This window comes from Protopterus annectens, chromosome 6.part0 (genome assembly GCF_019279795.1).
Source record: "Protopterus annectens isolate FY-2018-M chromosome 6.part0, PAN1.0, whole genome shotgun sequence".
Lineage (NCBI taxonomy): Eukaryota > Metazoa > Chordata > Ceratodontiformes > Protopteridae > Protopterus > Protopterus annectens.
The window spans coordinates 775,709,347-775,734,708 of record NC_056737.1 but is presented as its reverse complement, the minus strand read 5'-3'; the positions used below and the strand labels follow the sequence as shown (position 1 = coordinate 775,734,708).

The 25,362-nt window shown below is 37.7% G+C and overlaps 1 protein-coding gene across 2 annotated transcripts in view; it reads right to left on the bottom strand.

The window, feature by feature from the left end:
• Positions 1–18,030: 18,030 nt before the first annotated feature.
• The window catches only part of DACT1 (dishevelled binding antagonist of beta catenin 1), a 32,880-nt gene continuing 25,548 nt past the window's right edge, over positions 18,031–25,362 (bottom strand). The window contains exons 3-4 of one of the 2 annotated variants that reach the window (XM_044074452.1): positions 24,810–24,965; positions 18,031–21,038 (exon numbers count right to left, since the gene is read on the bottom strand). In XM_044074452.1, the coding sequence (XP_043930387.1) occupies positions 19,186–21,038; positions 24,810–24,965 (2,009 nt within the window). In that variant the 3' untranslated portion in view covers positions 18,031–19,185. The remainder of the gene's footprint in view (positions 21,039–24,809; positions 24,966–25,362) is intronic. The other variant, XM_044074453.1, reaches the window with a different exon arrangement.

Below are 25,362 nucleotides of genomic sequence, written 5' to 3'. Positions count from 1 at the left end.
TGTTCTTAAGAATATATAATCTAGTTCTTACTTTAATATAATTTGGTAGTCTAGGCATCAGCTAGTCTCTCAGAAAACCAGTTAGTATGCCTCTCATTTCTCTTTAATCTCCTACACAGGTTGTCTGAGGATTCTCTGCTACAATGTGATACCCCCATACATTTCCAGAAGTGGTTGTATCTGAATGCCCTAGATACCTGAATAAGGTCTCCTCTTAAATATCTGTATGAGATACTGTACAAGTTCAGATATTTGATATTTCATGATTTTAAATGTTTACATCCATGGATGCCCTTGGGATATTTTTGGTAGTCTTCCCAATTCACTGATGATAATTTTCTTATAAGGATTCCATGTTTTTTCCATACTATAATTTGTGCCTAATTTAACTTACAACCACATCATGTCTGAGTCCCTAGACTTCATTCATCTTTTTTATATAGACTATAATTTTATAATTATCATTAGACAATTGGATGAGATTATCAGAAAAATTAAAAGCTGGATCTACTCATATACCCAGACCCTTAAATGAATCCACAGTTTCAACCACTGTGCGCTGTAATAGATATTCACCCTTCAATACAGACAATAGAACACCTCAGATGATAAAGATAGCTGTGAAAGATAAAACCTAAAAAGTATGGGCCTAGGACAGAGGCCTGTGGGACACCCTGACTGTAACCTAGAACTTGTCCTAGCCAAATGCTTTCTGATCTTTCCCATGTCCTGTTTGTATGCCATTCTTATCTACCCATCTTATCAAGATTGTGTTAATACCTAGTTGTTCTAATTCATTGATCAGTATTTTATATACAACCTATCGATGCAGATTAAAATATTTGTATATTCATTGCTGTCCTTGTATTGTTCTCCACAACAGTGTGTTCTTGTCTAGCTACTCAATTAATCTGAATGGAACTATTTTTATTGTTTTTTGTGCCTACTCCATGTTTAGTTTAAATGATTACTAATGAAATACTTAAACCATTCATTTACAATGCCGATTCCTTCCCAAACTGATAAAGTCATTCAAATGCAGGGGTTTAACTGTTTAAGTCAATCTCCATTCCCAGCAATATTCCACAGTAGTTGTTCAGTCACATGCTGAAAACCATGGTATGGTGCATCCTATCTTCACCCATGTGATGAACAATTAGCATTCACAGAGTGTCAATTCTACAGTGCTTCTCCCTCATTCTTAACCACACTGTTGATCCCTAAGTGGACACTAGCACTCACCTTCCTTTTATGTATTCATGGGATACCTTATCCTATCACCCTTTTTACCTAGTTCTACTTCACTTCAAATGGAATCCTTTATCAGAAGTTGTATCATTGACTTTTTGGGTCCTGTGTCTCCCACCTATTGGCCTTCCTGTCACGATTCCAGGTATCCCATAATTAGGCCTATTATTTGAGCCATTAAAGTAATTTCTTCTTCTATTCTAGGACAGCCTAGAAGTGTGGAGAAGTACATTTTGAGGGGTGCACCTCCCTTCCAACACCCTCACTACCCTGGGACTTTTTGTGGTCCAAATGCCCCTCAATCTTAACAGCCTCTAGGATAGAGGCATGGCGTCTGCTGTACCTGGATGGGAAAGGAAGTCACCTGAAATCAGGTCAACTTTGTACTGAGGTAAGATGCAGACAAAGTGAAAGCAGTATCAGGTCTGTCCATGTTGCCATTTAAAACTGCTTAACAGCATGTTCAGTTCATATTTCCCAATGTAATGATTTGTCTCAGGAGGTAGCTCTGATAATTAAGAAACACTGCAGTATTTTGTAGATGGATCCTCTTTAACAATGTTTTATATGATGACCTTTATTTTCAGACACTAGGGGTAAAAATATTTCCAATTATTTAATATGTAGTTATTTAGCCATACCTGCTTTATCTATTGATGTAGTTCAGGAACAAAGGGGTACTGTATGCTGTGGTGACCGCTGTATTGACTACACTGTTTGCTCTTTGATTTATAATTGTTTTGATAAGATTAATAACAAAATGTTGGATACAGCTAGATGTTATAACTGTGCAATGTGCACAGTTACTTATGTTATTTGTTATCTGACAATTTAATTTCTCCAAGTCTTTTGGGTCTCTAATACCATGATGAGAATGACCCCATTCCAATGTCAAAGCATAACTAAAGTTCGTGAAATTAGTATTGTTTCATCTTTGATGTTAGCCAAAACTCCTCTTCGCAGCACCTGCAATGTGCCTGGAACTGACTCCTTCTGCAATTCATATGGAGTTACATGTATCGGTAGCAGATCTAAATAAGACTGTAAATTGTTTTTTATAGGACCCATTGCTCCTAATACTATTGGAACAGTCTAGGTATCCTTCTTCCACACTGCCCTTGTTTCTGCTGCAGATCTTGATATTTTATGACTTTGTGTCTTTCTGTACATACGACACTGTAGTCACTGGGTATAGCAATTTCAATAATCACTGCTACTTTTGTCTTCTGTTCAGGGGCTACTATATTTGGTTTTCCTACATCTATTTTTTGAACTGTTGGTAATGGGTGATCCCATGAATTTATAAACCTCATCATTCTCTACGAGGCTTTGTGGCTTATGTTCTATTGCTTCTCAACTACATCAGTGTTTTAATGTTTGCTCAATCCCCAGTGCAAATGTCTTGCCACATTATTATGCCTTTCAGTACGCAGACCCTCTGCCATTAGTTTATCACACCCAGCAACTAGATCTGTGACTGTTTCCAATTCTGTTTTATAGAACCTGCATTTATCTGTTTCTCCCATATATTCAATGGACTTTGTAAACCAACGTGCATGTAGTCCATTATCCTGGTCCACTAATATTAACCTTTCATCTTTTGGTTTAAATTCACCTCACCTTACCAACTCCTGCGTCAACTATATCATGCTTTTTTCACATTTCTTGCGTTCTCATCTGATCATTCTCCTTATGTTCTTTCTTTTGTTTTTGGTACATTTAGTTGCTGCTTGATTTTTGTCTGCTTCTGGTTTGGTTTCCATTTCTGAATGACACCAATATGCTTTTGCTAAACTGAGCAGGGAAGTCATCTTAGATTTGTTTTCTTCACGTTTCAAAAATTTCACTATGTTTGGATCTGATGAGGTCAGCTGATATTTATGCAGACCTATACATGTAACAAATTTTGAGGAGGCCTATACCTCCTTCAGAATGAGTGATATATAATCTTGTCATACAATGATTTTTATATATCATTTGATAAGCATGAAGCATTTCATTTTTTCTTATTCATCTGATCAAACACCCTTTAGGGCCAGTCAGTCACCTCAAAACTGTAAGTTAGAACAGGAAGAGAAATTTGAATTGGACTGTGTTCCTATGTCAAAGCTATTTTCACTATCAATTTTAGTCTTCTAAAGTATTCGTTACTGAGTTATGTTTACTTAGCTGCAAAGTGGTTTGCCATTGTTTCATGGTCACTGTAATGTAATTGATTAATGTAGGTACATCTGTAAGCACTGAAAAATCCACAGAGAAGCAGCCTCAGTCCAGCATGGCACACAATCCATGTTTATTAATATTATGAGCACTTTTGTTTGGTACGATACCAAACTTCTTCAGAAAAACACATGTAACACAAAACATTCAACTGTTATACTTTAAAATTCATCATGTGATAAATCACCTGATCCAATTCCAACACTAATCATGTGGTTTGCCCTACAAATTACTTAAAGACATACATATTTTATATGCTATAAAGCTTAATTCATTGTTACATAAAACTTTTATGTTAATAAAACATTATTTTACATATATTTTAAAACCATGTTCAAACATAAAACCATTAAAAATTAAAAAAATATTTTATAGTTATTTGTTAACATCCCTGCCTTACCTATCTATTCAAGCTCTTTAACTTCAGTATGGAAGTAATTGAACAAACATCATTTAACCCAAGTAATACATATGAATGGCAACTTAGTTGTCAAACTAATTCACATGCTTCTAATTTTAAAGATGCAGGTCCCCCCTCTTCTTTTTGGATTTGGTCAATAATCCTGAACTTAAACCAGTGTCCTGGATGTTTTTTTACATGGCTTGCTAAAGCATTTTCTAACTTTTCTTTCTTTATAGCATAGAGATGTTCATAAAGTCTCTCTCTCAGTTTCCTATCTGTCTTCCCTATGTAGAAACTGTGACAATGTTGGCATTAAGCTGTATAAACAACTCCACTAGAATTACAATTATATTTATGCCTTGTCTCATACTTTCTATCTCTGATGGTGAAGGAACTTCCTATGTCAATGTACTTACAATGAGGGCAAGATTCGCATTTGAACATGCCTTTAATTCTACTATTAGGTAAATCCTGAAAATGTAAAATGTTCTTAAAATCCAAACCTTTCTTAAAAACAACAAATGATCCTTTGTTTCATATGACTTTCTTTTGTTTCCCTTTTGTTCTATTGCCATGACTCAGTTTTCTTCTAAATGACTATAAATTCTGTCAGCATCATTTCTAGTATACAGTTTATACGTCATCAGAAGGCAAGTTACTGGTCTACTGTTTCAGGATAGCTTGCAGGTTCACTCTTAAGGAGGAGTATCAGTTTTCTAGTTGTTAAGCAGGTCAGTGTCTGTTTGGGGTGGGATTACAAGTAGGTCTTACGCAGAACTAAATCTTCATATAACAATGTTGATAGTTTTAGCCAGAGGTTCGATACTGCATTCGGGCCAGGTGTTTTCCATTTCCTTTTCTTAATTTCCTTTCAGTTTCTCTGGCCATTACTTCATCCCATTTCATATCCTGTACGTTTGAACTTCTTACTGTTTCTTTTACTTCTTCTGTCCATTTAGCATCTTTGTTATGTTCCACAGGATCATCATAGACATTTCACCATAATGTATCTATTTCTTTTTGTTTTGGTGGTGTTTCTATTCCTTTTGCTTTGTTTTCCAATTTTCTACAAAACTTTTTTGAATCATTGATGAATTGCTTATTTTGTACTATTTCTTTATATTTATCTGCATATCTTCTAAGTTTTTCTATCTGTGCTATCTTTAATTTATAATTTGCAAGAGTGTACAACAGATTCTGGTATGTTCTAATACTGAGCATTACTTTCATCACATCTATCTTTCTAAGTAATTTTGTTGATCTGTTCCCTCTTCCGTACTCTTCAAACAGTGACACTTCTAATCTTAAATGCTTTATAGTTTTCTCTATTCGATACTTCCATTGTGGCATTTGATTTCTTCCCTTCCTTTCCCTTATGGCCCTGTATTGTTGTGGTAAGACTTTATCTCTCATTAATTTTGCTACACAGATGGTGTCTTTGAGAGTTATTTTTGTGGGTGAAACAAAGATGGCCCTCTCCATTAGAATTAAAAAAAAATCTTAGAAACATACATGGAAATGCTTAAGAGATACCTCTAGCTGTGTACTTTAATGAGTTTCATAGACCCAGTAAATTTGATTTAAAATGATCTCTCCTAGAACAAGTAAAATGTAATATTATGAATAAAAATGTCATTAAATTATACTTATAATAAAAGGTGAGTATATTTCTATTAAAGTTTAATACTTTGATACCGAATGGTTTGAATTCTAGCTGTAATTACAGGATTTTTTCTCAATTAATTTTAATTGTTTTTATTTATGATGTAATTTCCTGTTTTATTTAAATGTGGGACTTTTTGTCTTGTTTTTATGTTCATCCTTGTAAGGCTGATGCTGAAGCACCAAGAGAATAAATTTCATGACTGGAAATTGTCGTTGAATTAAAATTCAATACCTACAGCTTACCACTTGTTTTACCTTTTTTCTTCCATTATTTCTTTAAATTGTTTTCATTGGTTGTTAAAACCACTTCTAATAGGCTACTACATATATTTTTCATCCCCTCTGTAAAAATAGCACCTGGACAGTCATTACCCCTCCAGCTACAGCCTTCTGCAAGACTTTCTCCAAAGAACATTGAGTTGTCATGCACATAGTGAATGGAAGGAATACAAAACAGTGAGAGAAAATATTCTGCAAGCACTGCTAATTGAGAATTGTTTTACTAGACAGATGTAAAAGACTCCAGAAAATATACACACGTTTTCCTGACATGCCTTCTAATTCAGATAGTTGATGAGTATACGATAATTCATGGTGATTAGATAGAAGAACTCTCCAAACAAGGCTGGTACCATATCAAAGTTATGTTCTGTTACATCAGAAAAATTCAGCACTGACCAATTAGCTATTTTCTAACTGTATCCCAGTGAATGTTCAAGGGTTGTAACTGCAACAAAACTTTAAGCATGGACAGAGACAATATAAACTAATTGGAAGGCTGCAGCATCTCGGAGTATTCCCTTTTTTGAGATACTGCAATCTTGGAATTACATAGAAGTAGTGGCAGGGTATATGGGTGGGATGCAACCCTACAATTTTTTGAATAGTTAAAAATGTAATCATGAGTTTAAAATTGTTATGCTTATGGAGATGAATATTGAAATCGTGGAAATTTAATTATCAGGATTTGCACTTCCAACAGTGTGCATGTATTAATTAACATGGGTGAGATAAACCAAGACAATCCCTGTGCTGGCAACTGAACAAGGGACTCTGAATATAATTAGAAAAAGAAAGATGCATTTTTGTGAATATAGGGAATTAATTACCTTTGTAAAGAAAATTATTTCTGTTCAGTCAGTGAGAGAATACTGATTGAAACAACTGAAATAAAACAAGGGATGCTCACTATTTAACCGCTTATTACAGTCATAACGCAGCTCAAGGTGAATCAGACTGCTAAACACCTGGGAAGAGAGCAAACCCTCTTAGGTCAGTATGGTCAGATTTATACACTGGATTTTTTACCATATTTCTAAGAATTCTGCTATAGTGCCTTGAAACAGTTCTTTATGAACCATCGAAAATATTCTATCAATATTCTACTAAATATGTCTGAAAGAAACATACCATATTAAAAACTGAAAGGTCTGGTATGCCTCAGTGAGTGACATTTTATAGGTTCATAGGTGAGTACTAGACTAATGGCCTTGGAGCCAACACAAGTCTAGCCCAAGAACATACCCAGTCATCCTGTTGCCGGATGTTAGCTCCTTGTACCCCTATCGAGCAATGCTGTTGAAATGATCCCCGGGGTGAATTTCCTGTTACCCATCCACTCATCCAAATTTTTCTTGAAGAGGGCCAGTGAGGTGCTCTGTTTGACATGAATGGGAAGTTTATTCCAGAGTATGGGTAGACTCTGGGTTAGGAACCTGTCCCTCCAGCAGGTTCTGTTTATTGTGGTGAGGAGGTTGAGGTCCTTGGACCATGTGGTGTAGAGGGATTGAGTTTTTTTCAGATGAAGCATGTCTAGTAACACTGGGTCCGACATGGCTTTGTATGCCAAGCAGAGATCGCCTCTAAGTAGGCGATATGAGATGGAGTATAGCTGTAGTTTTTTTAGTCTGTCTGTGTAGGGCATGTGTTTGAGTCCTAGGATCCTTTTTGCGAGGAATTTCTGTGGTCTCTTCAGTTGTTGTAGGTGTCTAGTGAGGTACATGCTAAATGGGGCATTGTACTCTATAATGGGTCTAATAAGGGATGAGTAGAGAGGGATTATGACCTCTTTCTTCCTGGATGAGAAACCCTTTGTAATGAGGTGTGCCACATAGAAAGACTTTCTAACTACAGTGGCCACATGGTTGTCAAAGGAGAGGTTGCTATCCACTTGTGTTCCTAGATCTCTTATCACACCTTGGGAGTTGAGAGGGCTACCGTCAATGTGGTAGTTCATGGGCACTGAGTTTTTCCCAAAGGGGATGACGATGCACTTTTTGGCATTTAGCTTGAGACCATGGTTCTGGCACCAGTCGTTGTAGTGAGGCCTTTTTGTAGGACATTGACATCTGCTTGAGAGTCAATAATGGCTCCCAGTTTGCAGTCATCTGTGAACTTGGTCAACCAGAGTCCTTTAATGTTGACCTGAACTTCAGAGAAGTATATACCAAACAGGAGAGAACCTAGAACTGATCCTTGTGGGATGCCACTTGTGACTGCCTGGTAGTCAGATTTGGAGTTCGCTACTTTCACCATGTGGGTTCTGTCCATGAGCCAGTTGGCAACCCATCTTATGATGTAGGGGTTGATGCCTAGGTTGGTGAGTTTGTCGATGATCCCTGAGTGGGGGATAGTGTTGAAGGCCTTGGCCAGCTCGAGGTAGGCTGTGTGGACTGCCTTGCCTTCATCGACCACTCTGCTGACAGATTCGAAGACATCTGTCAGGTTTAATAGACATGATCTGCCCTTCACAAATCCAAACTGTGAGGGTTCCAGGGTTTGAAGGTTCCCAATATCCTTATTTATGATGTCCATAATGATGTGCTCCATGGCCTTAAATATTAGGCTCGTCAGGCTGATGGGGTGGTAGTTTACTGGGTCAGTAGTTGCTCCCCCTTTGTGGAGAGGAATGACTGTAGCAGTGGGCCATTCAGTGGAGACAAAGCCTAAAGTGAGGCTGTGGTTGAACAGGGCACTCAGGTGGGGTGCCAGCTCCCTTTGTAGTTCATGTAGCATGCAACCAGGTATATTATCAGGTCCCATGGAAGCTGTATTTTTGGCTTTGGATAGTGCGGCTTCTACCTGAGCAGCCATGAAATTAGGGATTTGGCATTCCTTGGGTATTGAGATGGGCTTTTTGGGGTGGGGGGGTAAAATTAGCACTAAACCTGACTGCCAAGATGTTGGCAATATCTGTTGGTTCAGTGCAAGTGGTGCCATTGTGCAGTAGCTCAGAGCACCCCTGCGTATTGTTATGCAGGTTCTTGACGTAACTAAAGAGTGCCTTCTTGTTATCTTTAGCATCTGTTGCAATTTTGTTTTCATAACATTTATATGGTATGGGCAAGCCTCTTCCATTCCCTGACATAAATACAAAAACACATCCACTGAAAACATCATAAATAATAAATTGCAAAACACAACAAAACAAGTTTTTCACTCCTCTGTGTGGGTCTCTGCCCCAACCAACCACCAATTTCTACAAATATTACTTGAAAAGTCATGCAAAAAAAAAGTTGTTGTTGTTTTTTTTTTTAAGAAACTGACATCGTCCATCTTCTTTGAGTTATTCAACCCCCTTGATGTATCACCACAGGACCTATGGCAACACAATGCATAATGTATTGAAACACTGAAGGCAAAGGGGAAATTAAGTTATATACATTATAGTTTAAAATGCCCAGCGAACACACTTCAACATGCCCAATCCCCATTGTGAGGAAATATAACATAACCCAAGGCCTACCCAAAACATCACCTGCGTACTTATTAACTCCAATGTAAAAACTGGCCAATGCCTGTAGTAAAACAAATCAACTAAAGCTTAGCAACATCAATACAAGAAGCATAAGCAATAAAGTAACAGACCTTTGTGTATGGGATTCACATCACTCATCTCATCTCCTCTCCTCTCACTATCTGATCCCTGGTTAAAACCATCAATAAAAGTTGAAGAAATGCACCCCCCACCTGTGGGTATAGTGTACTACAACATGGTTGGAACTAACCCCCTTCTCACAGTCCATTCCCCAGTTTAATAACACTGAGCTGCTTAGCACCTTCCTTAAATTAAACACCCACAAAAAAATCTCCCTTGTTACCATACAAATTTCCCCAGGAAACAACAACCCCACTGTCGAAGATATCCTGTCCTGGATAACCAGAAACATCCCTCAAAAATTATAATCCTGGGACTCTTCAACATGGAGTGGGACTCCACAGTCACAGATACATCTCTGCATTCCATACAACTATACAGGCATATAATTTGTTGTTCAATATGTAAATATGATCAAAATGTACAAGTTAAGTTCTGTTTGATGTATTATTGTGACTCTGGAACTTTTCGCCTCGATTGAAAATGGATGCCATGCCCAGTTGGACTTTGCCAGTAAACAAATTCTAATAAAATAAATACTTAAAAAACTGACTGATTAGTAAATGATAAACAGTAAGCAATCCCCACACATGCACACTTCCCTATAGATAATTCTGGATGCAAGACTGCAACACCTATAAGTTGGGGCTTGCTCCACTGTCTAACTATCCATGTATTGCAGTCTTAAAATTATGCTTGTGGATTACACCTGTGTGCAGATGGTGTACTGCTTTTCCCTTCATAACACCGCAATGAATTTCATTGAAACTGCTGCCATCCCATGGGCTTCACCCATGTCTGCATTCAGCGAAAAGTGTTGGAAATTCTGAGATTTACACAAAGTTATTTCCAGAAGTTGCAGTAAAAACATGTGTAAGAGTATACTGTATGGAGCACTACTATCACCCACGCAAGGTGTTAGTGCTTTTTTGAACTTTCGTGTTTGTAACAATGTATTCTTTAAAATGGCAGTTTCCCCGTTTTCTTCACTACTGAGTAATGTGTTTACAATCACCTTGCCATACAAAATTATAGGAGAGGTAACAACTACAATACAAAATAATTACAATAGTTGATCACACAGAAAGAGAGAAAAGCAGATTTCTGTATCACTGATGTCATGTGAAAGTTTCTGTGCACATTTATATTCAGAAGCTACTTCCCCAAAAGGAATCGGAAGAATTTATTTATACTAACTCATCGGACAAAGGCAGTGTGACATATATAGTTTGTCATAACAATGCTGTTGCATTCTTCCACAGCAAGTGCAAACAAAAAACATTGCTTGCTGTCTATGTAACATATTTTTTTAACATTTAAGTTCATGTTTGTGATATTTAAAACCACAGGAATGCAACATGTTTTACTGAAAAGAGGAATACATTCCAATAGGTGACAATATAGACAAATTATGCCTGATTCCTACATGCTTACAAATTTACAACAGGTATGCTCAAAAAGTTAGCTGATTCTTGGCAGGCTTGTCTAGATAATTTTAATAGCACAGAGGGTGGATGTGCGATGCTCATGTCTTTTAAACACTGTCCTAAAAGCTTAACCTTGTTATTTTTGAATCCATTAATGGAACCCAACGTATGTTGTATATATTTGACCAGCTAATTCAGTGCACTGAAGTCTGCATACTTATTGGTAGAAAAGAAATGCTCAATACCCCTTTAGACCTGTTTATGCTTTGCAACTTCAGTATGACGGATATTTTGGTGATGCAACAGATAATGTTTAAACAAAAATAAAGTAGACTGTCTCTGGCGGCTATCTCCAGGAATTTGGACTTCTTCATTAGCTACAGTTCCTAACCTGTTTTGGAGGATAAAATTCTTCAGAAATCTGATATCCACATTAACAAACCATGTTCACACAGAAATGTTTATCCAAATAACTTTCATTACCTCTGTTTACCATAATCTATGATCCCCCTCATGGCTACAGGCATTTTTACTGCAAAGTAACACTTTAAGGGCATTTTACTGAAGATTACAAAATATTTTAATAGGTTAGCCCATATGTGCTATTATGCTAAAGGAAACTACAATTACTGCCTGCATAGTTTTACAACTGTGCAACCTGTAGATTGTTTGTTCTGACCCACCTTTATCTTATCACTCTAGTGTAAACATGGGATAACTCTACAAGGAGAGCTGACTCCAGAAAATTGTTTTGTTTGTGAAGGCTGTTTGCCCTGATCCTACACAGCAAACTGACAATAATGCCAAGTAAACAATCAACACGCAGATGGTTATTTTGGAAATATTTTTGTTTGCACTGCAGTGTACTAACACAGTGAAGAAATACAGAATGCATTGCATGCTGAGATTAATGATACCCTACCTTATGTCTCAGCAATATTTCCTTTAGGAAAAAGATAATGCTCCTGATGTGGTGTGGTTGGGGAATATGAGATTTTGCCACAAACTGATCACTAATATAAACCTAGTTTCTATTGCAGATACAGCTGAAACCCAGGTATACAACTTATTTTAGAAATATAGCCATTGTATTCCCAAGTACTGCAAAACATATCGGTGCTTGTGGGAATCCACGACACCTACTCTAAGTATGAACTGTCCTTGCTGATACATTCATTTTTGCAGTTTTTATCTCATTCACTTTTTCAAAATGTGTGCTTAGTAGTGAGATATATTGTTAAAGGTGGGAGCGCTTATTGACATGTTAGGCTCTAGAGATCATTCTGGAAACAGAACAGAGAATGGATGACAGTGAGAGGCAGAGGGACATCGCACTGAGTGTGACCCAGACAACTGATGTTCAGTTAGTAAGGCCAGTTGTACCTCTTAACCTCTAACAACAAGAAATTTGGACAACGTCAAATGTGCAGGGGAAAGGGGAAAGAGGAACAAAAGCCCAAAATCAGAGACATATTTTAAATATTGGTCTTAGAAAGTTGCTAGAATAACAGGCTTTGCATTAGCATGCATTTTCTGAAGGATATAAAGACTAAAACTCAAACATATGTCATTATTTAATTACTTCATTTTTCAATAAAAAAACAAACATCTTGAGGAATCAGCCTGAAAATATGAGGCAAAAGTCTGGACATTTGAGATATATGCGACCAATCATTGAAGAGTCAACTGGAGGGTAGGAATAAGCAGCATTTTGCCAGCCCACCATTCGCAACAGGAGAGGGGAGAGATTTCTGGCTATGGCTATAACCTTTGGTGCAAACTACAGGATCTAACTTTTACAAAAAAACATTCAGGGAAAAGTGCTGGCAGACTGTCCTATGGAGAAAAGATTCATGCTGATATCATTGCATGCCAACAGAAGGTGGTGTGGCATGATAAGCAGAATACAAAACAAAGGCCCAGGCTGCTGCTGGCATGCTTCCAGCCAAGGATGCCTCAATCTCTTCACCTGCTCTTCTGGATCCTGTAACTGTTCTATTCCCTTAGAGGATCCCTGGTCTAGGCTGTAAGCTGGATGAATGCTAGGATGCCTTAGTTATGGAGGTGATAACAGAGACCAAGGCACAATAAATGGCAGACAGCAGCAGAAAAAAAGAATTGAACGACATCTGGACTCTGTAAATATCAAGCACCACCGGTCGTCTCTATTACATAAATGTGTGACTTTTAAACTAGTAGCGTTTCAGAGTTTGAACATCTAGTAACCCACACATACTCTTTCAAATAAATAGTACATTACAGGAAAAGTAAACATTAAACACAACATATTTTCACCCCATATTGTATTTTCACCCTGCAAAAGGATCACTACACTGCCACATACAAAGCATTACTTAATGGTTTTCCTTTCATGCGAAAGTTCTGTGCTATGTATTCTTCAGTGCATACTATGTTCAGTTTGTCTGAGATGTCATGATAGGTTCTTGAGGAATTTGCCTCTCTAGCTACTACATATTGCTGATTTTATTTAATATTTTTTTCAGGAATAGTCTACAAAGTAAAATGTTTGTATTCATCCCTTGTTTCTCTCTCACTGGGGCAACAAACCTGCTGAATTTCTGTGGATGCATACTTACTCAGCTCTTTGCTGCACTAAACAATATATACTGTAGTGTTCCACAAAGTCAAGTCACCTCAGTTGTCAAAATTAACTGGTCATGCTCTGAACTACTTTACCATTGGTACAAAGTAGATGGGAAAGAGGAGGCTTTTGGTTTGGGACAAAATCAGGGATAAGAATATAGAATGTGCCTTGATCACTTTCAGGGTTCTTCGGTAACAATTTGGCACAAAGCAGCAGGACTGGTTTTCAAATGGGCAATTGAAAGCAGTGTGGCAGAGTACACATTATCAAGGAAAGGACCAGCGAAGGACAATATTCCCAGGTAAAGTAGGGTCATTGCAGAAGAGCAAGGCAAATGTGATGTACAAAGATCTATGGTGTAGCAGAATGAAGTGTTTGGTGAAGTACTTGCAATGTCATAGAGTAAATATGAGGGCCTAGCACTGGAAAAGGAAAGCTGGGCAGAAATACAAAAGGTTGTGGCTCAATTAATTAAGTGATTTAGTTACAAGGACCAACAATTGCATGCAATATATAATTGGTACTATACCCAGCAGAAACTCTGTGGTCAAGGAGGGTTGGCTTCCACTAAATATTGGACATGTGGTATCCCCCAGTGCAGGGATTGTACGTATGCTTTGAAGTTGTGCAAGGGCATAGAAATATTAGACTGACTTGTGAAGCCTAATTCGGGAAATACAAGAAACATACCACCAGAAAAATGGACTTTTTTGGTTACTAGGAATTATGCAAAGAGAAAACTGTCACAAGAGTAGTAGTGAGGAGGCATCGGTGTAATGAGTTATTACCAGCACGGTTAAATTGGTAATAGTGAGGTTGTAGAAGAGCCCATGCAGCCCCCATGTGTCCAACTAAGGTAATATTTAGGTAGGCATGAGGTCGAATGTTTCTTTCTTTCATGTTCGTGGGGGGGGGTCCTTCCCGCCCAAATGGAACAAATGGAAAATTTGGACTGTGCTAAAACTGCTTACTAGCTCTACTATTACACTATGGAGGATTGTACATTGACTCAGGCATTGGCTGTGTGTGCTCTAGAATTGTCAAATGTATTGTTGACCCTTGTAAGCTGGTTGTTAGTTGTTTTGTTTTGCAGTATTCATACACTTTGACTAACATGTTAATAAAGCCCTATTAAAAAAGTTAACTGGCCAGGATCATGCTGACAAAATGGCCGAATGAGTATAAAACAACTTAGTTAAAAATGTTTACTGATTTCTTAAATGCCAAGTTGTTTATTCTGTGTCTAAAATAAAATAAATGCCCATGAAAGACTGCTTTTCAGATGACCAATAATTTATGATGAAAAGTCTCGTTGATATAAAAATAGAGTTACTTCTTCCACAGAATATTAAATCAACAATTCAAAGCACCCCCATTCCAAGTGAGAATAAGAGAACAATTTGAAGCAATATAAATGTCAATGTCATGTTGTAAGCCAAGGATTCACAACGCACTGGGGGAGAAATAAATTTAACTGAAATACAAAATTATATCAGGCTGTTCTAGAGTAAAACAAACAAAGTGGCTATAATCACATGACAGTCAATATAATGATAAAATAAAACTTACACACATCTTTGAAATAACCACATTTTATTTACATAGGCATCATTAAAATACACACCATGAAGTAGTTTAACATTACACTGTGGAGTCTAGGCATTGTACTGTAACAAGGTATGTACATGTGTGTGCGTGTGTAAGCAGAAATATTCAGGTTGCATTGCACATTCCCACAATAAAGAAAACAAGGACTCCAGAGCTCTGCCGAGTATTTGATATAGTACAGTAAGTCTGCTCTTTACACATGTAAAGCTGCTAGTTTCCTCATGTGCAACATGAAAGCTTATACAAATATTTTTTTACCATGATCTTTGTGTTTGGAAGCATAATAAATTTCTGCATTCTGCACTGATTTTTTTGAGAACTTCTTCTGTGTAACATTCTGGGTGTCATATGTGAAAAAGGCAGAATAAATAAACATACCCCATAAAAAGCTCACATCAAAGCAATAATTAAAATGTTTTCCTAAAATTCTTGGAAAATAAAACAGCACTATAAAGAATTGCTTTTCTTTGGCCAAGTCTATAGCTAAGATATTCCTCAGTAAACTGAAGAAAATTGAAAAATCTAGATTCCGAATGTAGTTTAATACCATCACACTGTATTGTCACAGTGAAATTTCACCCTAAATATAAGAACAACTAAGCTAATCCCCAAACAGTTACATTCACTTTGGAATCTGTCACATTTGTAGAAAGTAACCTTCTGACCTCTAATGACACACTCAAATACAAGTAACCTCCCACAACACCTTGCAGACTATCCTAAATCATTAAGGATGTTCTTAGATAATAAATACCTGACATAAACATCACACTGAACTTGCAGGTACACTCTCACAACACCTTACAGATATCCCAAGTCACTAGTGATTTTCTCAGACAATCAACACTCGACATAAACATCACACTGAACTTACAGGTAGACTCTCACAACACCTTGCAGATTATCCCAAGTCACTAATGATACTCTCAGATAATTACCACCCCACATACACCTGCCACTGAACTTAGATGTAACCACCCAGAATACCTTGCAGGTTATCCGAAGCCACTAGTAGATCTGGGCAGCAGCCATTTTACAGCACCTAATTTGTATTCCACGTGTATTATTCTATAGTAATTATAGACCTCAGTGATTGCCAGGTGGCTACAAATGTACTGCAACATTCATGAAACCTTCTTTGCAAGTGGCCTTGCAAGCCACCAATGAGGCAGTAACAATGTCAGTATTGCAAGCCAGCATAACTGCATTCTTCCTAAACTTCATTAATTACACTGATGAACTGATTGTTGTTGTTTTGTCTTTCGGCTTTTCCCGGTTAGGGGTCACCACAGCAGAACTCCGGTCCGCTAATGATTGGCAGTTGATTTTTATGTGCTGAGTTGCCAGCCCTAACGCACAACCTTCAACGAAGGTATGCCCATTCATGCATATCTCCACACAGAAGACGTTCTAGCTGAGAGTCGAACCGGTCAGCGTCTTACTGTGAGGCGACAACACTACCGCAGCACCACCACCGCGGATCACACTGATGAACTGATACTGACCATAAATTACTGGCAAATGTCAAGCTTTACATGAAATCTGTATTGTCATGCCTTCAGGAGGTTTCTTGCCAGTCAAGTCAGCTTACACTGTATGTTATCTCACTGGCTTTGATATAATATGGGAATGGGTCACAGGAAATAAGCCATGTTCACTATTCCTAACTAAAAAGGCACACTGACTTTTACTTAAACAATCACAGATACGTATCCTAGTTATCCGTCCGCTTGGAGACAGGGTACTGACGCATCAGCCAAGGCTTACAACTACATTCTGATATTAATCTGATATGTCAAACTTACTGAAGTTCAGTGATTGGGTAGTGGGGAGGAAGAAAGACAAGAAAAAGAAAGAACAGTGAAACATTTCAATGCACATCCCACTCTCGATGAGGACTGATAATTCTATACTAATACCCTTATTTGGTATCATTATATGACATTTCAGAAACCTATACAGTCCACTGCTGGGTTTCTAGTTGCCTTAGACTAACAAACTACAATGGCATATACTTTCCTGAAGCTTCACATTCCATGTCTGAATAACTGTACGACCTCTAAATTCTGTCTAGTGCTCAGTTTGAGAATGTTAAAAACTGTGCTGTGTCAGTGGGCCACAACAATAGTCATCTTGTAGAAAACCTTCCTTCATATTGCAGTACCGTTATCCCATTAAGAACCAGGTATTCAACATCATCATCATTCAATATCACGCTACATTTGTCAGTTTAACTTAAGTTTTTAAGTTAGCAATAATCTGTTACATTTTTGCCCAAAGTGCATATTGCAATGTAACTAAAACCAATGCATCTTTCTCTGTCTGTATAGACATTGCACAACTTAACATTCATCCCACAGGCCTTCCTTTCTTGGACCTCCCACTGAATGCACATCAGGCACTTGTATAGATTTTGCTGCCAAGACAAGTACTGCTTCACAAATTCTTCAAGACACTTACATAAAATATACTTTTTTCTACCCTCATGTCTCCGGTTTCTATAAGCATTCTCAAAAGCTATCTCACAAAATTAGACAAATACTTGCAGTAATCATAATTAACTCTGTTCTGGTATCCCTGGATTTTGTCCACCACTATTAACTTTGTAGTCATGCAAACTGGTTAATTACACAAGCCAAAAAATACCATTATATTACTCCCAATAGCTATTATAATTACTGTAGCTGGGAATCTCACCATAACAACAATAACATGGACTCGTTTTCTACCTTCCAGGGTTTATTATGGCTACCAAGCATGTCAAGTGGTTGTTAGGTATACATTGTCAGAGGATCCCAGGCTTTCTCCTGCTGAACTCCTTACTTCTAGAACTAATTCCAATATCAGTTTACTTTGCTGTCTCACATACTAGTTTGCAAGATTCAGATTCAATCTACTTGCTTTTTCGGTTTTCATTATCTATATTTTGTTATATGTTAATTGTTTAACATACTGTATTCTACATTTTTGCTTCTTGTCTAGTTATAGTATTGCTTTTGCTGTCTCTGTTGACTTTTTGAAACTATAAACTTCATGAGGTATTAGATCCATTTTATAATGCTTTTCACATACAGTTTGGATTTATTTCCTTGCTTTCAAATAATTTGCTTGCGTAAACCTTTATAACTACATGCATTAACATTCCTTAGTACTAAACTATGGGATTCTTTAGTTTATGAACTTCTGACACCCAAAATGTGCAACTTTTTTTTAATAAGTGCTCACAGAAATGGGTTTAGAATTAGACAGAGAAAAACTGGGTACCCATTGTAATTTTAATGATCAGAACTGTGAGTTCTGATCTGATTGTGATAGGAAGGTACAAAAAAATACTTAGAAATGCATTGTCAAATACAGGTGGCATGCTATGGAGTCCCTGTAGTTATATAAATGCAGTCATTCTAATAGACTGTGAATGAGTACCACTAAGAATTTTCTGGAAAATACCTTGAAACTTACTGGATTTCAGCAAGCTTCAATCTTCCCACTTATCACTATCAACCATTATCTGCAAATGAATGGTTATTTCCACGTACATTTACAAACAACATGGAAAAAATATTTTTATAAACTCTGAGTACATCTGCAGCACTCCTTACTTGCTTGAGAATGGTTTAGCCACTAACAGCACAGTGTAAGCACCTTCTTATTGCATAAAATGGACTATATTGTCATCTGTCACTATGGATAGTGACTACAATGTACAAGTCACTGTTAAAAAACAGTTAAAGCAAACATTAGCCATGCAGACAAGCAGTCATGTTACAAGCTGAACGTAAGCTGCAGAGCTGAGTGGTTAGTAAAGATACCAAGTATTCCTGAAAGTAGGGAACAGGATTGTTTTAGCTGTTGAACTTTTTTTTATGGACAGATGCATTGTATTCCTTCAGAGTTACTTAACGTATACTTGTAATTATTAACATGCAATTTAAACACAATTCTTTACACAGTTACTCTGAACAATAATACAGCAATAGATATACATTTATATAATATATATATATATAATATACTTTAATTTAAAAAATCTTTGGACATATTTACAAACATTAAAAAACATTTTGAAAGTCTGCTTTAAGTTAGTTCTTTGTCATATCACTGAACATAAGCTTAAGGAAGGCTGCTAATAATTTTAGACAGTTGTCATTAATTTTAGCGAGCCAGATCTAAAGCGGAGAATCTTCTTCTTTAAATTATGGGACGCTTTGATCTTGACAAAAGTCTTAGGTGATGCATTATGAAGTTCAGGGACTCCAACAGACTGCACTGTAAGAGGTTGACCAAACTGTGGCCAGACAAGACCTCCATTCTCCTCAGAGTCGCTGGTAGTGCTACTTCCTACCACAAAGTCTGCCTCACTTAGACTTGACTCACTGTCCCCAAAGCAGTTTGTAGTATAGTTACTCTGTTCATCTTCACTAGTGTCTACCACAGTAGAGTGGAACAGCGACTCACATTCTGCCGAGTACTCTGAGTCGCTTCCGATATAAGCATAAGGACTGCGGTAATGAATTGGCATCTGCATACAGGCACTGATCATTTCCCTCCTGTGTCGCCTTCTGGCACGCCTCAGTGCCTCTTCATAAGAGATCTCGGCAATCGTCTTCCATCGACGATAATCACGTTTGTGTCTGGGTTTAGCAAGAAAGACTTCTCGTCCATGAATATTATGTTTCAACACAGTCTTAGATAACCCGGTTTGTCTAACTGGAAGCATATTCTCTAACTGTGGGCTAATTACTTTCTTGCCTCTTGAAGAAAATTTCTTCACTGCTTTCTTGTTTGTGTCCACATCTTCAGAGAAGTGGCATTTTTTTGTGGAAACTTTTGTTTTGTCTTTGCCTAACTGTAAACTGTGCTCAGGTATGCTACTAATATGCATTCGATTTTTTTGAGAAGCACTCTTAACTTTGACGATCTTTACATGTTTAATGCCTCTGTGAACCCTAATATTCTGCTGCTCTGCTGGTATATATCGAGCATTCACTAAGTGCCCATCATCCAGGCTCTGTGAGGAAGAACCTTCACTCCTGAGTTCTAAAGGAGGCCTTTCTTCAACAGACCAGACAATATGAGGTGACCTCTGCCCTTTCCTTGGTGACACGTGCTGAACTGTTTTGACGCCATTGATGTCCTCATAAGTCTCCATTTGTTTATGTGTATTCTCATTAGGCAAAGTGCCTGAGTGCTGAACACTTCCACTTTGGTACACTACGGAAACAGGGCATGGGGATGGTACTTGAACTATCATATTAGTGATTTTCTTTGGCAAACTATTAGTCTGAAGTCCATTGCTGTTTCCATGAGAGAAGCCAACAGTCACTTCTGCAAGTCTATTTTCTATGGGATCATTGCTAGAATCGTTTGACCACTGCTTTCCTGGTGATGGCATATTATTATCAGTAGTGTTTGTTTCACTACAAGGTAAAGACACCTGTCTTGTAGGCTTAAGGTCAGCAGTGTTACCTTGCAATACACCAGTGGTCTGCCTTACACAGACACTGCCTTGTCTAAAAATGCCCTTTGCAGCATCTGTGTTTAAGTTTGTCCTTGGTTTGTTAGTCCTTATTGGCTGTGCCTTTTTCTGAATTAGGCTGAAGATGTAGTTATCTAACTTTTTATTTGACGATGGTTGGGAGGCTGGCCAAGAATTACTCTGGGGCAAGGATGAGAATTCTGGCTTTGCAGGGTTTAGTTCAGACCCAGACATATCACTAGCACTGAAATGGAGTTTTTCTTCCAGTTTGGTGCTTCCCATCGTTGTCTGAAAGAACATTGGGCTTTGTACTGCCACTGCATGCAGAGGACTTGGGTATCGATACACATCACTCCCGTTTTTGGATATCAGATCGCACTGATATTTTGGATGAACATCTGCAGACATTTCAGATGAGTTAGAATGAGGTGAAGAAAATGAACGTTGAACACTGGCTGATGTCTGGTCTTCATACTGGCCTTCACCATAATCCAAGCTATGAAGGTCGTCTGAAAAGATAAAAAGAATACAAATCTACCGTTACTCCATTAAAAACATGAAGCCATTATTTCAATGATAAGTCATTACAAGTAAAATCGGTCTTATTTCCAGCTGGAATGCTTAACTGTTGTTTGTACCTTAATTGCTCTCTTAATTGCATGCAAGTAACAGCAGATGAGAAATGTAACCATATGCAAAGAAACCATGCATCCATTTAAAAAATACAAAGCTGCATCATGAAGGTCTACTTTAAGTTGCTAAGAAAAAAAACCTTCAGACTTCTTAAGTCAATAACCCTGACAACTCCAGGCTAAGTAGCCATGGAGATTTGCTTCAGATGTCTGACCTCTCAACAGAGTATGCAGCTAAACAAACATCTTGGTAAATCTCTGCACCACAAAAAGTGGTTTACATTTACTAGGCCCAACTCTTTCACTGCATTCACTTACTTAAACTGGATTATGGAAACTATGAATAACGGAACCAATTATTCAAATACCTGAATATTGTTACAGCCTGCCAACGTTGACATCAAACACCTAACATGTCTAGCAGAAGTTAAAATGTCACAACAATATCTCTTGAGTTGTGCAGTAGCAAACTCAATTCATGTCATCAATATTCACAGCTATGATATGCTGTAAAGGTACAGTCAGTTAATACTCATTAGTTGCAGAATCAGCTGCCCTCATATATACATATTATCAAAAGTACCTTATGCAGACATATGACCAGCTGCACTCTACCTTATGCTCTTGGGTTGCATTACTATCATGTTGTTTGTACTTCTGAGCTTGCCACAAGGCAGAAACTCCAACAAGCTACCTGCCTGTAATAATAATAATAAATAAATATGTGACATAACTCACAAATTTCCAAATGCTTCAATCGTAGCTTATTAATTGCCTTAGTACAGTATGTTGCACAAGAGACTGATAATAACTAATAAATACTTTATAATACAGTCTTGGGAACTGGGTTTATTACATGTGCCACACACCATAGACCATGCAGTAGTCTTGAGAGCTGGGGTTTATTACATATGCCACGTGCCACAGACCATATAGTAGTCTCAAGAGCTGGGTTTATTACATGTGCCACATACCACAGAAGATACAGTAGTCTCAAGAGCTGGGTTTATTACATGTGCCATGCACCACAGACCATACAGTATTCTCAAAAGCTGGGTTTATTATATGTGCCACGCACCACAGATCATACTTGCAACAGCTGGGTTTATTACATGTGCCATGCACCATAGATCATACAGTTGTCTCAAGAGCTAGGTTTAGTACATGTGCCATTCACTATAGACCATGCAGTAGTCTCAAGAGCTGCATTATTACACGTTACAGTAGTCTCAAGAATTGGGTTTATTACATGTGCCACTCACCATAGACCATACAGTAGTCTTATGAGCTGGGTTTATTACATCTGGCACACACCACAAGACATTTCCCTTGTGAAATAACCAGTGTTTCTCTTACTTTGTAGCTTTGTTCTGCCCTTAGTATAGTTTCTGATAATATAGTCAGTATTACAAATAGATTGTAATGCTGAATAAAAAAATCCTGTCTATTACCATAATGGTTATAAATATGAAAAAAAAAGTTTATGAAACTCAAGGAAAGGACATTTTGCTGCTCTAATCTACATAATTAAAACTGGAAAATGAACAAAACAGCCAAACAGACAACGCTGATTTTATACAGATTATTTAACTATATAAGTACTGGGAAGAGCTTTCTCATTAAGTACTGAAGTAAGGACACAGTATTTTATGCAAACAAAGCAGGGCCTCTCACAAATTCATAATGGCACAGTCTTTTGGGAGACAATGCTGACTAATGTTTCTTATTCTACTTACATGGGCAGGTCTACAAGATTTAGTTTACACTGGGTTCCTACATCTACGGACAACTGAAGTAGCAAAAGGTTAGGAGGTGTATCCCAGATGATGTATGACATGGAATTGACCACTGGAAGTTTTGAACTTATAGCCCTACAGATCTGAAGCTACTAGTGCTGTAATACCGCTATACTGTTTCTGATGGTACTGCTGGTATTTCAGACAGTAACAGCTGCAGTCTGAACCCTTTCTATGTAAATCATAGAAAATATGTCAGAAGTGATCCATGGTTTTGGTTTGGACAACACCACATTGTGTTGTAATAGCCAAAAGCTCTACACTCAACACAATGTCTGACAAATACAGCTGCTGTTACAATGCAGGAGCTTGTAAGAATTAGCCATGAAAATTAAATGGATGAATAAATAAATACAGACTTGCAGCACAAAAGAACCAAAAGCCAAGGGATATCAAATATGACAAAATATACAAATGACTAAACACAAATTTGTTTATAGTCCTAAAATAGAAAGTACTAAGGGATATATAAGCAAAGTGGGAATTCTGTGTATGGACCACAATGGCTAAGACAGCCAGGTATGAGGTAACAGATCGTCAAGTATAATTAAGGAATCCCTACCCACATTTACTTTAAATCTATAAAACTATGTGGGACACAAAGGAGCAAAATTAAAGTGATAATAGTGCACGCATGCACAGAATTAATCTCCGCAGCAAAGAAAAAACACTTTCAGTAAAGTTGCATTGCACTTCATGTTATAGTGTGTCATGGTTCTTAACAATCCACAGAAAAGCCACATGGCACATTGTAGTATAGTACGTCGGGGCTGTCAAGAAGCTTAACTTTCAGTAGATAACAGCATTCAAGGTCAGCTGTGAGTTTGCTTGTGACCTTTACAGAAACTGACTATTTGCTATGCTCTGCAAACTGTTACAGTAACTAAAGGAACTGGCCATTTTTAAAGATCGTTTTTGTACATTGAGAAATGTCCAGACTACTTCCAATTAAATAGTACAGAATGTTTAGAATTCTAAAGATATCCCACAAGCTAAAATGTCCTAATTTTGCATTAGAATTCACTAAGAAATTAATGTTAAGACAGGGTTGGAAATGCAGTAGCGCCATACAATTCATAATCTTATAAACCAAGGCTAAAATCCACAATTACATCCTTTCGGCCCCCCCAAGAAGCTTTTAAAACGTCCATAATCAGGCACATTTTTTTTAATTCTTGTTGGTCATCATATTGTATTTGCAGTATATTTTAATTCTATGAGCTGCTAAGTAAATTTATTCTGTAGCCCTCCAAGTAGTTCCCTCTTTCTGTATTTGCATAGTAACAGAGTCTAAGCTATCCACTTAACCAGACCAACCCCATTTGTCATTTGCAATACCCCACTTTATCCTATTCATTGTAACAGGTGAGCAAGATACTGTTCCGGCAAGCAATGAGCATAAGAAAGAGAACCAGTCCTGTATGAGAAGTTCATCTTCTTGCACCCCTCCCCACTCACACACACCCACACATGCACACACCAACTGCTTACAAGAAAGATAAGCAAAGTCTCACAGAGGGCACCTAAGTGGAAACAAAACTGGACAACGAAGTGCTGTTGGACCCCTACACTATCTGCTACACTACTGTTCCACCCCTTACCTAGATTAGTACCGCCGAAAAGAGGCACAGCTGAAATGAGTGGGCTTACCCACTCTACAAATGGAGCATGACAAACATTAAAAGATGTCTATAAAGTAAACTGGTCAAGTAGTGCTCTGTTCATCTTACTAGGACTAAAAAATGGTTGTGACATTTACCAGAAAACAATACACACAGAGTCAGTCATTCATGACAATGTAGCATTACTTAGCTGTGAACACTAGTTAGTGCTGTTACTAACTTAGTTTTACCTGCAGACTTGGGACGTCCATCTGTGACACTCAGTGATGCATCTAAGGGGCTGCAGAAGCAGGTGCTAGAGTGGCAACTGGATAAACATTCACTGAAAACGGAGTTGGAGGAGTTGGAAAGGGAGCCTGAGGCCCCATCGCTTAGCTCATAAAATCCTATAAATACAACAGATGACACATTCATTATTTCAGATCTGTTCACTGCAATGCATAGTACAAACCATTCTACTGTAACACAGATTATTTTTAACTTCAAACACTGTAACCAGGGGCAACCGCATTTTAAGTCAAAGTGCCGTACCACTTCTACAATATAGCTTTTCAAACACAAGACTTCACAGATTGCATTTTAAATGTTTAGGACTTTTACTTCCCGGGGATGGGGGGATATTCATTTCTCAAGGCCCCGAATAAGTCCTGTAGGTTTGCTCAAGGCCTCTCCACAAAAGGTATTTTACTTTCACAAACTGATATAGTAGTGCACATAAAACATCTACTGTACACTGTTGTGTCTCTGACATACCAGCCAGAAGATTACATGGAGACTGGTGCT